Genomic DNA, 18,545 nt, shown 5'->3' with positions numbered 1-18,545 from the left:
TCAGTAGCTAGGTTTCAATCCAATTGGCAACAGATTTTCATGCGAATATTCAAAAATCTGCATAAAGAAAATATGCACATTTTCCCACCAGTGGTGTGTTTCTTGCTTATAAATGGAATTATTGTGGATAAAAGTCAGTGGTGATGACATAGCGCACACAAAATGTATTTTTTCGCTTAAGTTTTCATGTACCGAATAAAAATGTGTGTTTCCATCGCTATCTACTGATAGTTTTGTCATAGAAACTGTTGCGTTAAACAGCAAATGTGCCTGCTCTGATCTTGGCATGTGCGCCCTAGCCAACAGCTCGCAGATACAGTGTGCGTAGGCTGCTAGTCTTATGAGATTATTATGGATAAGAGCGAGAATATGTTTATTTGTTAAACGGCAGTCAAGCATCAATCATCATGTCACCAGAATTATCGATATTTATTGGAAAGCAGGATCAAGTTCGTGCACTTTCACAACCCTGTAAAGTTCATCATAATTGATTTCATCTGTAACCTAATAAACTGCATGCTTTCCGATCACACATCATATCGCCGCGTGACTCCAAATGTACTTTGCTATGATGGTTATTATATCAATATTTGTAAATAAAGGCATTTCCACCGCCATTTCTCGAATAATTTATTTTACCAACACAAAAAGATCCTACCATGTCGAACATACAAATTGTACAGAAACTTCCTGTTTCCATCACTGGTGTCGTGATTTAAAAAAATATGATATGACTTTACTTGCATAAAAACTGAGGATGGAAACGTGGTTAGTAACAGCTATCTGATCTCACAGCATTCCAAAGTGTTTTACCCCATTGTTGTACTTGTGTGCTGTAAAGAGAGGCCGTGTGTGGTCAAGCCCACAGTTAACACACGGCCTCTCTTTACAGCATACAGTTGGTCAATGGTCGTACCGATCAGGTCTTTGTTGCGGCGGTCGATGGAGAGGTTGCGCAGGGCGATGGCAACGGCTCGGACCACCTTGTCAGAGTCAGAACGCAGCAGCTCCACCAGGATGGGAAGACCCTTCTCCTTCCTCACTGTGGCACGGATATAGTTGGACCACTGGGGACAGAGAGAGGAGGGAACATGGAGGATAAGGATAAAATGTCTGAAGAGAGAATACTACCAGCTAATACATACACACGCATGTACACACACACACACCCCTACACAAGCACACACGCAAGCCCCTCCCCCACACACAATTATTGTACATTAGCACAGCCAACAGTGGCTATCTAGATTTGACTGTTCAAAAGAATTACACAGCAGGGCTACAGACTGTCATGTGATGCAATTTGTCACTGATTAAACATCAACGAATGCTCCTCTCTTTTTTTTCTGTAACGCAAAACAATACGTTTGACATGAAAGAGCTCCTTTGCGGAACACTGTTACCCCCTGAGATGTAATTAAACTGGTGCAACACCAGAACCCGGCCACTAGGTGGGAGTAGTAAACCTAAAACAGACCGTACCTAGCATAGCATAGTTAACAGCTAGGGAGCAGCAAGGAGAAGGGGATGAATAGAGGATTTAAAGTAAAAAAGCTTGAGATATCCTCATCGGGAATGGGGACACGTTATCTCCATCTCCTTTAAGCAGAGGTTTGATGTGTTAGCATCAGCCCCAAGCCCCAGTGTGGACTGGCATTCTGATCAGCCTCTATATACACAGACATGGAATCACTGGCCACTTTAATAATGGAACACTAGTGACTTTAATAATGTTTACATACTGATTTACACATTTCATATGTATATACTGTATTATATTATACTGTAATTTAGTCAATGCCACTCCAAAATTGCTCGTTCTAATATGTATATATTTCTTAATTCCATTCTTTTACTTTTAGATTTGTGTGTATTGTTGTGATACTACTGCACTGTTAAGAGCTAGGAACACAAGCATTTGCTACAGCCGCAATAACATCTGCTAAATATGTCTATGTGACCAATAGCATTTGATTTGATCTGCTCAAACTACATAAATAAAATAACTACATAAATAAAATAAAATGTTATTGGTCACATACACATGGTTATCAGATGTTAATGCGAGTATAGCGAAATGCTTGTGCTTCTAGTTCCGACAGTGCAGTAATATCTAACAAGTAATCTAACAATTTCCCAATAACTACCTAATACACACAAATCTAAAGGGGTGAATGAGAATATGTACATATAAATATATGGATGAGCGATGGCCGAGCGGCATAGGCAAGGTGCAATAGATGGTATAAAATACAGTATATACATATGATATGAGTAATGTAAGATATGTAAACATTATTAAAGTGGCATTATTTAAAATGGCATTGTTTAAAGTGACTAGTGAACCATTTATTAAAGTGGCCAGTGATTGGGTCTCAATGTAGGCAGCAGCCTCTGAGTTAATGATTGCTGTTTAGCAGTTTGATTGCCTTGAGATAGAAGCTGGGTTTTTTGGAGGGAGAGAGCAATTCTGTCTCTTTATATACAGTGCCTTCAGAAAACATTCATATCCCTTGACTTATTCCACATTTTGTTGTGTTACACAGGTGCACCTTGTGCTGGGGACAATAAAAGGCCACTCCAAAATGTGCAACACAATGCCACAGATGTATCAAGTTTTGAAGGAGCGTGCAATTGGCATGCTGACTGCAGGAATGTCCACCAGAGCTTTTACCAGAGAATTTAAATGCACATTTTTCTACCATAAGCCACCTCCAACATCGTTTTAGAGAATTTGGCAGTATGTCCAACCGGCCTCACAATCGCAGACCATATGTATGGCGACGTGTTTGCGGTTTGCTGATGTCAACGTTGTGAACAGAGTGCCCCATGGTGGCGGTGGGGTTATGGTATGAGCAGGCATAAGCTACGGACAATGAACACGATTGCATTTTATTGTTGGCAATTTGAATGCAGAGATATCGTGACGAGATCCTGAGGCCCACTGTCGTGCCATTCATCCGCCGCAATCATCTCATGTTTCAGCATAAAAATGCACGGACCATGTCGCAAGGATCTGTACACAATTCCTGGAAACTGAAAATGTCCCAGTTCTTCCATGGCCTGCATATTCACCAGACATATCACCCATTAAGCATGTTTGGGATGCTCTGGATTGACATGTACGACAGCGTGTTCCAGTCCCCACCAATATCTGACAACTTCTCACAGCCATTGAAGAGGAGTGGGACAACATTCCACATGCCACAATCAACAGTCTGATCAACTCTATGTGAAGGAGTTCATGATGCAAATGGTGGTCACACCAGATACTGACTGGTTTACCGTTTTTTTTAAAATGTATCTGTGACCAACAGATGCATATCTGCATTTCCAGTCATGTGAAATCCATAGATTAGGGCCTAATGAATTTATTTCAATAGACTAATTTCCTTATATGAACTGTAACTCAGTAAAATCTTAGAAATTGTTGCATTTATATTTTTGTTCAGTATACATAACAGTATTCACACCCCTGAGTCAATACATGTTAGAATCCCCTTTGGCAGCGATTACAGCTGTGTGTCTTTCTGGGTAAGTCTCTAAGAGCTTCGCACACCTGGAGTGTACAATATTTGCATATTATTATTTTTTAAATTCTTCAAGCTCTGTGAAGTTGGTTGTTGATCATTGCTAAACAGCCATTTTCAAGTTGCCATAGATTTTCAAGCCAATTTAAGTCAAAACTGTAACTAGGCAACTCAGGAACACCCATTGTCGTTTTGGTAATCAACTCCAGTGTATATTTGACCTTGTGTTTTAGGTTATTGTCCTGCTGAAAGGTGAATTTGTCTCCCAGTGGAAAAGCAGACTGAAACAGGTTTTCCTCTAGGATTTTGCCAGTGTTTAGCTCTACTCCGTTTCTTTTTATGCCCCAAAAAACTCCCTAGTCCTTGCCGATGACAAGCAAACCCATAACATGATGCAGCCACCAACATGCTTGAAAATATGAAGAGTGTGTCACGTCCTGACTAGTAAAAGGGGTTATTTGTTATAGTAGTTTGGTCAGGGCGTGGCAGGGGTGTTTGTTTTGTGTGTTTTGGGGTTTTGATGTATGTTTTATATTTTATATTTCTATGTGGTGCCTCCAAAGCCCGCATGACGCACCAGGCCTCCAGTGCGTCAGCCCAGTCCAGTACGTCCTGTTCCTGCTCCTCGCACTATCCCTGAGGTGCGTGTCTCCAGTCTGGTACCTCCAGTACCAGCCCCACACACTAGGCCCCCAGTGCGTCAGCCCAGTCCAGTTCGTCCTGCTCCTGCTCCTCGCACTAGCCCTGTGGTGCGTGAAAATAGTCTGGCGCCTCCAAAGCCAGCCCCACGCATCAGGCCTTCAGTGCGCAGTCCCCGTCCAGAGCCGCCCGCCAGTCCGGAGCTGCCAGAGCCGCCCGCCAGTCCGGAGCTGCCAGAGCCGCCCGCCAGCCCGGAGCCGCCAGAGCCGCCCGCCTGTCCGGAGCCGCCAGAGCCGCCTGTCCGGCGCAGCCAGAGTCGCCCGCTGCGAGGGTCCCCCATCCGGGGTCGGCGGCGAGGGACCTCGCTCTAGTAGCGCCACCAAAGTGGGGTGAGCCAGTGGTGGAGCGGGGTCTGCGTCCCGCTCCTGAGCCACCTCCGTAAGGGGGAGGATTGGGAAGGGGGGGTGTAGCAGAAGAACCGTCGTTGAACGTGGCCACCCTCCCTTCCCTCCCTTTACTTTGGGGTTATTATTTTGTGAGTTTTTGTTTCATGGTGCATTCGGGGTCGGTACCTTTTTGGGGGGGGGGGGGGGGGGGGGGGTACTGTCACGTCCTGACCAGTAAAAAGGGTTATTTGTTATAGTAGTTTGGTCAGGGTGTGGCAGGAGGTGTTTGTTTTGTGTGTTTTGGGGTTTTGATGTATGTTCTATATTTTATATTTCTATGTTCATTCTATGTTCCCTATCCTTGTTTTGTATTTCTGTGTTTTGGCCTGGTATGGCTCTCAATCAGGGACAGCTGTACTTTGTTGTCGCTGATTGGGAGCCATACTTAGGTAGCCCTTTTTCCACCTGTCTTTTGTGGGAAGTTGTTTTTGCACTGCTGTGGTTTGCCTGCAAACTGTCTAGCTGTCGTTCATTTTTTTCTTGTTTTGTGTAGTGTTCAATAAAAGTTAAGATGAGCATTCACATACCCGCTGCATTTTGGTCCAATCACTACGACGGCCGTTACAGAGTGGTACTTAGTGATGTGTTGTATTTGCCCCAAACATAATGCTTTGTATTCAGGACATAAAGCTAACTTCTTTGCCACATGTTTTGCAGTATTACTTTAGTGCCTTATTGCAAACAGGATGCATGTTTTGGAATATTTTTTATTCTGTACAGGCTTTTTTCTTTTCACTCTGTCATTTAATGTTTTGTGGAGTAACTACAATGTTGTTGATCCATCCTCAGTTTTCTCCTATCACAGCCATTAAACTCTGTAACTGTTTTAAAGTCACCATTGGCCTCATGGTGAAATCCCTGAGCAGTTTCCTTCCTCTCCGGCAACTGAGTTAGGAAGGACACCTGTATCTTTGTAGTAACCCATCTACCAATTGGTGCCCTTCTTTGCAAGGCATTGGAAAACCTCCCTGGTCTTTGTGGTTGAATCTGTGTTTGAAATTCACTGCTCGACTGAGGGGCCTTACAGATAATTGTATGTGTGGGGGAACAGAGATGAGGTAGTCATTCAGAAATCATGTTAAACACTATTATTGCACACAGAGTCCACGCAACTTATTATGTGACTTGTTAAGGTAATTTTTACTCCTGAACTTACTTAGGCTTGCCATAACAAAAGGGTTGAATACTTATTAACTCAAGACATTTCAGCTTTTTATTTTTTATTAATTAGTCAAATTTGCAAAAACATAATTCCACTTTGACATTATCGGGTATTGTGTGTAGGCCAGTGAAATCTATATTTAATCTATTTTAAATTCAGGCTATAACACAACAAAATGTGTAAAAAGTCAATGTGGTATGAATACTTTCTGAAGGCACTGTATCTAATTATTAAAAATCCCCAGTGCAGAACAGTGATAGAAAACAGTAAAAATGAAAATGGTGACATGGTTTATACATGGTATACATGTACTGTAGGCTACACATGTTTTACATGTTACCACAGGTTATGTGTAAGCGTTTCAGATTTTAACAGCAAGAGATACAAGTTCGATGTTTTCAAATCAATCTAACATCCTGTCTGTTGTGTTGTGTTTTACCACCGCTGTGGATGGAGAGATCTGTGAACGAGTTGAGCTGAGAGGAACAGGAAGGTGTGAGCATGGTGCTGGAGCCTGGTGATGATTAATGCCGTGGCAACGGATATTTTTACAGCATGACACATAAGTGTTAAAAAATGAATCACGATAGCGCTAAAATGACAAAGCTCTCTAGGCCTAACATAGGCCAGTACTGACTAAGAGCATTCCATTCCTGGAGGGAATAACATGATAGGCCTCTGTACTTTACACTAGTGATGGTAATGAGTGTGTAAATGATGGAAAAAACATCACACTCTGATTACTCACTACTGTAACCAAATGGAAGTGTTTTTGTACTGACAGTGCAGAGCTCCATTTGGGATAAATGACTTGTCCAGCCTATTGAGGTTCAGAGACCTTATTCCCCATAATCACATTGTGTGTGTGTGTTTATGTGTGTGAGACTCACGGTCCACTGTCCGGCGCTGAGGTTCTGCAGGGCCCCTGCAGCAGCCTCCAGAGTGTTGTAGTTCTGGCTCTCAGTTAGCAGAGACAGGTACAGCCTTACCACTTCCGGTTGGTACAGCAGCTCAAAACCTAGAGAGAGAGAGACATGGAAGTTAGATATTGAGACAGAGAGAGAGATGTGGAAATTAGGGACAGAGAGAGAGAGAGAGAGAGAGAGAGAGAGAGAGAGAGAGAGAGAGAGAGACATGGAAGTTAGATATTGAGACAGAGAGAGAGATGTGGAAATTAGGGACAGAGAGAGAGAGAGAGAGAGAGGGGAGAGAGAGAGAGAGAGAGAGACATGGAAGTTAGATATTGAGACAGAGAGAGAGATGTGGAAATTAGGGACAGAGAGAGAGAGAGAGAGAGAGAGAGAGAGAGAGAGAGAGAGAGAGAGAGAGAGAGACATGGAAGTTAGATACAGAGACAGATAAGTTAAATATGGAGAGAAAAACAGAGAGAGAGAAATAGACATGAAAGTTAGATACGCAGACAGAGAGAGATATAAGTTAGATATGGAGAGAGAGGGAGAGACAGAAGTTAGATACAGAGACACTTTTAGGATAGATACAGAGGGAGACAGAGAGCCAACAGAGACAGATTATTGAACACAATTAAAAGAAACAGAGACATGTAGCTCAGATACAGAGACAGGCAATCAGTCTGTGAAACTGCTCACATAATAAGACTAATAGAAGTCGGCTATCTTCCCACATAATTATGGCAGGCAAGACTATTAGGTGTCTGTCAATTATTATTCTCCCTTTCACACTCTGGTAAATCTCATTAACAGTACGTGATAAACATAACAAACAACTGTGCATAGTCTACCCAAGTTATTGTTATCGCTGGGTAGAAACCATGTGACAACCCTTTAAATGACATAGTCATTATTCCATAACTACAATGGAATAACCAATGGCTCCCAAGTGGTCTAAGGCACTGCATCTCAGTGCAAGAGGCATCACTACAGTCCCTGGTTCGATTCCAGGCTGTATCATATCTGGCCGTGATTTGGAGTCCCATAGGGCGATGCACAACGTTGTCCGGGTTTGGCCGGGGTAGGCCATCATTGTAAATAATCATTTGTTCTTAACTGACTTGCCTAGTTAAATAAAAGTTACATACATTTTTTTTTTTTTTTTTTTAAACAGTATTAGTACTGCTGGTACAACACAGTATTTACTAATACCACTGATAGTTAGTATGGTATAAGTGTGGCCAAAAAGTATTAAAAGCTCAGTCACAGATGAAACAGCCATCAGCCACCCCTAGAAGAAATGGTCTTCTACAGTAACAGAGCCAATAGCCTAATGGCCACTATGTAGCTTTTATCAAAGTACAAATCTCTGCTAATGTGATCAATGACCTCAGTCATAAAACTGTGCCCTGCTTCTACTGAAGGTAGAGGGAGTGAGTCCCCTCCTATGTTGTTGAGGCAAGGTAACGTGGAGTTTTTTGACATGGTCGGGTCCCTTTGACCTCAGATTATAGTTTAGGACTGTGATTACACCGTTTAAGAAGACTTAAACTGTAGAAAACTGTAGAGAGCATATATCATTGGTTGTAATTATGTGAATACTGCAACATATAACCTGATCTTTTTATCATTTAGACTAAATTACACCCAAATAAATAATCTGTTGCCACAGACCAAGTTTCAGATCCGATCTCACAACAATACATCACTCACACTAGATTGATAAATATATTAGTCTTGTGAATGAATCATGATGTAAGTAGATATTGATTTTACATATACAACAAGATCAAGTATCTGAAAGCAAAGTTTCTCTCTGTCCATTTAACACATTGTAGCAGTCAGTCAATGGTTGTCTTGAGCTGTGTGGTAAACTGTGTAATTATATTATCAGCTATGGATGGATCGGGCTGGGCAGGGAGAGGCAGAGAAAGTATCGAACCCCACTCTCCTTTCCACTACCAAGGTTAGCTCAGGCTGTTTGACCTCCCAGGGGAGGTGCACTTCTCAAACTGTAGTACATCCACACTAACAGCCCCTCGCTATGGAAGACAACTTGGTTTGGCTCTATGGACTCAAAACCAAGTACTTCATCATCATCACAATGCATCTGCATTCATATATTCTCAAAAACCTTCTGCAGATTAAAGTCTGCAAGTCTAAAGTGGTGGTTCAGAACAGACTGCCTTTTCTTCACTGTTCTCTGAATAATAGTATCAGTCAGAACACACTGTACGTGTGCGCACACACACACACACACACACACACACACACACACACACACACACACACACACACACACACACACACACACACACACACACACACACACACACACACACACACACACACACACACACACACACACACACCTCAATCATTCACTTCCACTGAGCTTAAATGAAAGAAAATAACCATTGGTTCATTCCATGTTATCCGAGGCGTTCATTTCCAGAGGTATATTTCAAACCCCATATATTAAATGTTAATGATTGATACACTGTGGTGGGAGAGGCATTCCATACATTCTTTGTTGGAAATGAAGAGAACAGTGAAAGTCTTAGTAATACAAAGAGGTAAACAAAAGTACTGCTCGCTTCAATGGATGAGGCCAAGAAACAGACTTGGATATCTGGAAGGGCCTTTTACCATCGCCTTAATGAGGGAGAGAAGAAAAGAAGAAAGTCTAGAGTGAGACAAACGACTCTGAAGCCCAGGAGAGGAGGAGACGAGAGGGAGCAGAGCTGTCTATTTCTGCCAGATCTAGGCTAGACTACATCCAGCTCTGGGCGTGAGCAGACCTCTAACTATCTTCAGGAAATGCACAAACCTTGAATAACCATTTTCACCTAGAATAACCATTTTCACATCTAAATCTGGGCCTCACACCCATAATTTTGGAGAAAGAGTAAATTATGGATGTGGGAATGGCTGGCTTTGGTCCCTTCATCCTGGGGTTGCCAGATCCAGACACTCCACAGAGCTGTTTCCTGTCCGTGCTCCTGTCCTAATCCTTCCACAATATTCCTCCACAACCATGTAAACCAATTGTGGTACATGGAGAGGAGGTTGCCAGTCATAAAGAAAGATGCTTGTTTGTGTTAGGGATTCAGGTTTCCTAAGGAGCTCTGTGAGTCAGAGGGAGTGAGTTCACAGTGTGTGAGTAATCAAAGAGAGGCCAGCTAATGTGTGATTCAAAACAACTGAACTGCCTTTGTCTGGGGCTTAAACAGCATACCACAGCTCGGAAGCAGAACAGTAGAACAGACACAGACAGCGCAGTGCTGTAGAAATACGTCTCCCCATACAACTTGGCTTATTTCAGGCATATTCAGTCAGTCAGTGCAGACTCAGCAAAGTCAAGGCCATTTATCAGACTCAGAGGCTTCACAGCAGAGGCAGAAACTCCCAGTGCCAAGTTCACTTTTAAATCCAGGACAGCGTTTTAATAAGCAAGAACCTGTAAATCTGCAATCCTACATTTCCCCGTTCCCCACTCTCTTGTAATTCCTCAGTCTTGGACTCGTCTCTTCCAGTCCGAGAATTATGAAGTTGCCATTTCGGAGCCAAGGGCTCAGATAAAGTGGCCAAGTACTGTCCCCTCAGAGGCAAATGAAAAAGGAGAGACATTCATGTGGCCTTTAAACTAATTCCTAGAGCTCTCTCTAAGATCTCCGCATGTCCAGTGAATGAAGATCTGTTCCAGAGCTCTGAGCCCATGTCCACAGTAGACATATTATCTCTGTAAGGTTCATTTCTATGGTTTGCAGTCAAACGGCAGTGCACATCATAGGGGTTGATTTAGCACCATAGAGATGCTAATATCTTTTTGAGGCTTTTTTATTTGGCTTGCAGTGCATCTTCATGGTTCACCTTCATGTCAGACTAGCTAGTAGGCTATAGGGTGGTGCTGTACTAGCATAGTATGGTCATGACATGTACAGTGTATTAACCACTTTCCAGTCATTAGTGAGCATTGCCTTTGCCTGGCTACCCAAACTCCTTGCTCCTGCTAAACGCTATGCCACAGTACAGCACAATGAGTCTGGATCGGAGTACCTCCCCGAGGATTTCTATAATGGAAATCCATTCTAGACCGTCTGATTGGTCCCAGAAACCGATGGGTTGGGCCAAAGCCAGAACACGCGTGTGTAAAGCGTCATTTTGAAAATTCGTCATTGGCTTTGATACTCTGATTGGTTGAGATGATCCAATCGGTGATGACTTTGTTTTGTACAACAACCATCATTTTGACGTCACCACAAACGATGGCAGTCTCAGACTGAAGTATGCAGCAAACATAGAGCAGCGGAAAAATTCAGTTTGAGTCGTCAGGCAAGCGTTGCCTGCTAGCTGCCTGCCAGGCAGGTTGTTAGTAGGGAATTATAATGAATTATAATGAATGTTGAATAATTAACTGTCGCTGTGGCGTGACCTCTATGTCCCTCTGGTGCTGGTGCTTAGAGCTACACACACACATTGTACCACATGCAGCACGCACCCCTGCATGTACTCCCTATCTCTCTCTCTCTTTTAAGGCCTGGCATATCCTGCATATATTATATACTTCTATATTTAATCTACAGAAAATGTTGACAAACATGGACGCACACACACCCCTCCTATCTACACCCAACACCCAACACACACACACACACACACCCCTCCTATCTACACCCAACACACACCCCTCCTATCTACACCCAACACCCAACACACCCCCCCATCCTATCTACACCCAACACACACACACACCCCTCCTATCTACACCCTACACCCAACACACACACACACCCCTCCTGTCTACACCCAACACACACACACACACCCCTCCTATCTACACCCAACACACACACACACCCCTCCTGTCTACACCCAACACACACACCCCTCGTATCTACACCCAACACACACACACACACCCCTCCTATCTACACCCAACACACACACACACCCCTCCTATCTACACACAGCACCCAACACACACACACACACACACACACACACACACACACACACACACACACACACACCGCATATTAGCCCTCTTCTGTCAAAAAAACATTGTTTATCAATCAAAACTAAGTGGGGAGCGTATTGTAACCCCAATCCGAGGCAAGCCTCTCCCAAAGCCTCCAAGTCACGTCCTGACCATGGTAAGCTGTTATTTTTCTATGGTAGAGTAGGTCAGGGCGTAACAGGGGGAGTTTTTCTATGTTTTGTATTTCTATGTTCATGTTCTAGTTTTGTATTTCTATGTTGGTTTTGTTTGGGATGATCTCCAATTAGAGGCAGCTGGTCCTCGTTGTCTCTAATTGGAGATCATACTTAAGTAGTTTTTTTTTTTCTTCTTCCACCTGGTGTTGTGGGATCTTGTTTTTGTATTGCTCAGTGAAGCCTGCAGAACGTGACGTTCGTTTTCCGTTTCTTGTTTTGCTTTAGTGTTCAAAATAAATATTTATCATGAGCACTCAACACGCTGCACCTTGGTCTACTCCTTACGACGATCGTCACACTCCCGCTTCTATCACATACAATGAGTGTACAAAATATTAAGGACACCTGCTCTTTCCATGACATATACTGACCAAGTGATCCCTTGTTGATGTAAATCCACTTCAATCAGTGTAGATGAAGGGTAGACGACAGGTTAAAGGTCTTTAAAGCCTTGAGAGAATTGAGACATGGATTGTGTATGTGTGCCATTCATAGGGTGAATGAGCAAGACAAAAGATGTAAGTGCCTTTGAACAGGGTATGGTAGTAGGTGCCAGGCACACCGGTTTGAGTGTGTCAATAACTGCAACGCTGCTGGATTTTCACGCTCAACAGTTTCCTGTGTGTATCAAGAATGGTCCACCACCCAAAGGACATCATTGACACAACTGTGGGAAGCATTGGAATCAACATGGCACAGCATCCCTATGGAATGCTTTCGACACCTTGTAGAGTCCATGGCCCGATGAATTGATGCTGTTCTGAGGGCAAAAGGGGTTGCAAGTCAATATTAGGAAGATGTTCCTAATGTTTTGTACACTCAGTGTATACTCTACTCCCTTCATATACATAGGATTACCACTTAAAACCCCATCAGATCGAGTGAGGAACATCTGTAGTTTCCATGAAAACACACTTCAATCAATAACAGCTTGCTATATCACTTCATAAAGTGGATACGTTTTTACAGCAGGTCAAAGTGTAGTTTTTTCCATGTCCTTAAGAGAATGGGAGAGAGGGAGCAGAGAGTCACATTCTCTGCCTATGAAACACTAGCTAAATAAATAACACTGTTTGAACAGGGGAAATCAGAAGTCATTGGATCCCCATTCCAGCTCTGAAACATATGCACATGTTTAACCCCATGAGACCCCTGTGGCTCTGAATGTATGGTTAAGGTTTTCATATCGCTGTCTGTGTCATAGATAATGAACGCTTTCACAGGGGAAGCCACGGAGAGAGCAGCTATCACATCACATTGTTAGGGCTGCTTTGAAAGACAATAGCTGACCCCAGGTGACCCGCAAACCCGTCAGAAAATATCAGGAAGTGTAATTGAAAACAACAACAAAATTGAATGCTAGGAAAGTTGGATAAATGCCTGTTTTCAGTTCAGTCGGTTCAAACAAGTCAGTTCTTAACCCGCTCTCTCTTTCCATCGCTCTTTCCACATCTTTCTCTCTCTCCTTCTCTCCATCTCTATTTTTATTTTCCCTGGCCTTGGTACCAATTCAAACAAAGCACAGCCAGGCCGCTAAGGCCACTTTCAACAACAGCCATCTCACTAGAGAGGCCGGGAGCAAATGTCAAGCCTTTGAATAATGCTTATCCTCTCTCTTTCTCTCTGTGTATTGGCGTCTCTTTGGGTATTGGCTTGGCAAACCAAGGGCACCAAACATTAGCATATCCAAACAACAACAGTTGGTGGCATTTTGTTGGAAGGTGACGTTAAAGGGTCCAGAGGGTAACTGGCGGTCAGCCGATTTTATGGACAGTTAACTACAGTACTCATCCTCTAAGACACGCAACATACCAATCCGGCCCGCAGGTGGTTTGAGTAATAAAAAAAAAAGAAGAAGATATTTTGTGTTTTTATTTCCTAAACAAAAAATGTGGGGGGTGGGTGAACTCAATATACTTTAAAATGACAAATACAAAATCAAAACTGTGTAGAAATAATAATGGACCTACATTTCCACAGTTTCTTGACTGTGTCCAGCTCACTAATCATTTTGACGGTGAGGAAATATAACCAATTTTCAGTGCGGCATCCCGGACCTCGTTGAAGAATGAATGCGGCCCCTGGGGCAAAATGAGTTTGTCACCCTGCTCTAAAGGCATAAAGATACCCCAGAGAGCAAAAAGAGAAGGAAGAGGAGGTGGGTAGAGGTGCATAAACAAACTTCCGGTACCTACTTCCTCTCATCCCTCTGTCTCTCTCCATCATTGCCATTCCACCACTGGGTGTTGGTAGGGTATCAATGGGAAGACACTGTCAAAAGGCTGACAGATACTTGAAAGAGTTTGGCTGGCTTGGCTCAATGTGTGTCCTGGATCACAACTCCGGTGCTGCCATTTTAGGAGAAGACACCAGACATCCTTTCTCCTGTGCAAAATGCATAATTAGGTCCTGCTGTGGCCCCCCAGGATTAGATGTCTTCCAGGTCCTCCAGACCGGAGCTATCGTTAGCAGAGAGACTGTCTGTCACCGGTCTCCCATGGACGCCTCGACGCCGGCCGCCTCAACGGGCCACATTGTTTGCTTGTCACACACTTCAAACCTTTCCTTTTCCAAATCCACAGGACATGTTTCTGTTTTCACCCTCCTCCAGCTGAACAGAAAACAACAGTTCAGTAGTTGTTCACCGCTACCCAACAACAAGTTATAAAGGCTGCTGTTATAGAGGATGTGCCTTCCAGCGACAACCTTTCTGGATCAACAGTTAGAATCCAATGTGCTCTGGCTTTGTTTCCAATGTTCCTAAATCTAATAGTTCCTAATCGTTTCTGGGCCATGGGTTGAGGAGGATGTCTGTTTATATGAAACCTTGGTCACGCATGACAATAATATTCTTCAGCTATGGCCCTTGACCTGACATAATATCAACGTCTCTCTCCAGGAGGCGCTCCGACTGACCACCCGTCATAGGGATGGGTTCATCTGTTTCTCTGAGCCTACCTTCAGCCCATCCACACAGTGGCCAGTTAGCTTAGGGTCCCTACATCCTCTCCAGGGCTCAGAGAGAGACAGACACTGGCCATTAGACTGATATGCGTAACCTCAGGGGAGGTTTGAGAGAGAAAACCGCTAGCCGCTCTACATACGTCAGCATGCGGCCTGGCCTGGCCAGACACACATTTAGATGCATATCTGGACCTGTAGGGGACTGGATGTTGATATGAAGGCTGCAGATAAGGCTCAGATACCAATGCCCATGTGGTCGGAGGCTCAGCACTTCATTTCCTCCCTCTGTCTTTATCTTTCTCCCTGTAAGGGCCCCAGAATGCAGACCGTACCACAGTTTTTTTGACTGGCTGGCTGGTGACCTTGCTGGTTGGCTGGTGGACTAGCTGGCTGGCTGGCTGGCTGGGTGGCTGGCTGGCGGACTGACTGGCTGGTTGGCTGACTGACTGACTGGCTGACGGACTGACTGACTGGCTGGTTTGTTGGTTGGCTGTCTGGCTGACTGGTTGGCTGGTTGACTGGATGGTTGTCTGGCTGACTGACTGGCTCTGTGTGCTCCTATAGAGGTTTAGTGTCAGACTGTATGCCACAGGGGAGCTCAGAGCTCAAATCCTGGAGATTGGGTTGGGGGGAAGGGAGGGGAGTGGGGGGCTCATGGGGCTGAGGGGGGGGGGGGGGGGGGTAAGCTGAGCTGCTCACAAAATGTAGTCGCAGACAGAAAACGGGAGAGTGAGAGATGGAAGAGGATATGGAAGATAGAGATGGATGAAGCAAAGGAGGGAGATGTATAGGAGAAAGAGGAGGAAGCGGAGGAGGGATGGGAGGTGTGTAGGAGAGAGTGAAAAGGAGGAGGATAACAAAGCGAAGGAGGGATGGGAGGTGTGTAGGAGAGGCAGAGGGAGTAAGAGGCGTGTGGTGGAGGGCAGAGGCAATGTTCCCTCAAAAAAAGTTAATCAGTGAGCAAATTTCTGGTCTGTTGAGCGCAAACTTGAACGTTGTGAATATTCTTCCGTCTGGCTTTTACTGTGAACCCTGAGGCTATACCCACTTTAAGTTAGTTTTAACAGTGGTCAAGTAGGCTACTGTGGCTATTCGATCATAATGTAGGCCTACCATCAAAAACAATGAAGAAAATGCATCCCATACATACAATTGTAACAGTGGTGTAAAGTACTTTAAAGTACTACTAGTTTTGGGGGGGTATCTGTACTTTACTTTATTATTTATATTTTGGACTACTTTTACTTCACTACATTCCTGAAGAAAATCATCTATAATTTACTCCATACATTTTCCCTGACACCAAAAGTCCTGGTTACATTTTGAACGGAAAATGGTCCAATTCAAGCACTTATCAAGTAAACATCCATGGTCATCCCTACTCCCTCTGATCTGGTGGACTCACTAAGCACAAACGCTTCATTTGTAAATTATGTCTAAGTGTTGGAGTGTGCCCCTGGCTATCCGTCAATTAAGAAAATTGTGCTGTCTGGTTTGCTAAATATAAGGAATTGAAATTAATTATACTTTTACTTTTGATGCACAGCACACAAACACAGCAATTGATTAATGAACTGCCGAATATTTTTCTCTTGCTTTGTTTTCTCTTTTCCATATGACGTCATCTTTGATAAGCTACCCAGGAAAGGGCTGAAAATAGCCCAAATTAATATATATAGCATTAGAAATAAGGTTCATGAAAATAATAACATCAGACAAAATTCAACCCACGCCCCCAACCCCTCTTTTTACGCTGCTGCTACTCTCTCTCTGTTCATCATATATGCATAGTCACTTTAACCATATCTACATTTACATACTACCTCAATCAACCTGACTAACCGGTGTCTGTATGTAGCCTCGCTACTTTTATAGCCTCGCTACTGTATATAGCCTGTTTTTACTGTTGTTTCATTTCTTTACTTACCTATTGTTCACCTAATACCTTTTTTTCACTGTTGGTTAGAGCCTGTAAGTAAGCATTTCACTGTAAGGTCTACACCTGTTGTATTCGGCGCACGTGACAAATAAACTTTGATTTGATTTGATTTATAGTAGCCATTTCTGAGACTTGCTTAGATAATTCATTTGATGATACAGCAGTGGCAACACAAGGATATAACATCTATAGAAGAGACAGAAATGCTTATGGGGGAGGTGTTGCTGTATATATTCAGAGCCCTGTAATGCTTAGAGAATATCTTATGTTAAGTGTTATTGAAGTGTTGTGGTTGCAGGTTCACTTCACACATCTAAAGCCTTTTCTTCTGGGGTGTTGCTATAGGCCACCAAGTTCTAACAGTCATTATCTAAATAATATGTGTGAAATGCTTGATAGTGTATGTGATGTAAACAGAGAGGTCTACTTTCTTGGGGACCTGGATATTGACTGGTTTTCATTAAGCTGTCCGCTCAAGAGGACACTTCTCACTGTAACCAGTGCCTGTAATCTGGTTCAGATTATTAATCAACCTACCAGTTTACAAACACTACAGGAACAAGATCATCCACATGTATCGATCACATTTTTACTAATACTGTAGAACTTTGTTCTAAAGCTGTATCCCTACCCATTGGATGCAGTGATCACAATATAGTGGCTATATCCAGGAAAGACAAAGTTCCAAAATCTGGGCCTAAAATCATGTATAAGAGATCACACAAAAGATTTTGGTTGAAAGAGATGGGGCAAAAGGACTGACTAAGGAGTGGCCACTGCAACCCACTGGCTCCAGGTCATCTACAAGACCCTGCTAGGTAAAGTCCCCCCTTATCTCAGCTCACTGGTCACCATAGAAGCACCCACCTGTAGCACGTGCTCCAGCAGGTATATCTCTCTGGTCACCCCTAAAACTAATTCCTCCTTTGGCCGTCTCTCCTTCCAGTTCTCTGCTGCCAGTGACTGGAATGAACTACAAAAATCTCTGAAACTGGAAACACTTATCTCCCTCACTAGCTTTAAGCACCAGCTGTCAGAGCAGCTCACAGATCACTGCACCTGTACATATCCCATCTATAATTTAGCCTAAACAACTACCTCTTCCCCTACTGTATTTATTTATGTATTTTGCGCCTTTGCACCCCATTATTTCTATTTCTACTTTGCACTTTCTTCCACTACAAATCTACCATTCCAGTGTTTTACTTTTTTTTGCCTTTACCTCCCTTATCTCACCTCATTTGCTCACATTGTATATAGACTTATTTTTTTACTGTATTATTGACTGTATGTTTGTTTTACTCCATGTGTAACTCTGTGTTGTTGTATGTGTCGAACTGCTTTGCTTTATCTTGGCCAGGTCGCAATTATAAATGAGAACTTGTTCTCAACTTGCCTACCTGGTTAAATAAAGGTGAAATAAAAAATATTAAAAATACAAATTTTAACATGGAAATAACTGTTCTATCGTTCAGCCTACAGTAGCAGTCAATGTGTGGTGTTCAGTGTAGGCCTACATTCCATGAAACTTCTGAAAAAAACTTGCAGGGCTTCACATTAACTAGTTTATCCGCTTGTCCTTCAGACTAGGAGGTGGCTGAAAATGTTATGTTGTTTGATGCAAGAAACCACTTTACAAAATAAAATGCATTGTTATTCCCATATTATTGTTACAGAGAATCAGACAAATTATGCTACCCTCTGCCTATTGGCTATTTATCTTATTCAAGCCTGTCTCAA

At 43.1% G+C, this 18,545-nt stretch overlaps 1 protein-coding gene across 24 annotated transcripts in view; it reads right to left on the bottom strand.

The window, feature by feature from the left end:
* Window positions 1-18,545, bottom strand: part of LOC106580487 (splicing regulator ARVCF) — a 371,259-nt gene that overhangs the window by 9,195 nt on the left and 343,519 nt on the right. For all 24 annotated transcript variants that reach the window (XM_045703240.2, XM_014161608.3, XM_045703241.2 and 21 more), the window contains 2 exons: window positions 6,668-6,795; window positions 917-1,067 (listed from right to left, as the gene is read on the bottom strand). In XM_045703240.2, the coding sequence (XP_045559196.1) occupies window positions 917-1,067; window positions 6,668-6,795 (279 nt within the window). The remainder of the gene's footprint in view (window positions 1-916; window positions 1,068-6,667; window positions 6,796-18,545) is intronic.

Source organism: Salmo salar, chromosome 20, assembly GCF_965601325.2.
Source record: "Salmo salar chromosome 20, fSalSal1, whole genome shotgun sequence".
Classification (NCBI taxonomy): Eukaryota; Metazoa; Chordata; class Actinopteri; order Salmoniformes; family Salmonidae; genus Salmo; species Salmo salar.
Note: the sequence above shows the minus strand (reverse complement) of the source record. Positions and strands in the feature narration are given on the sequence as shown.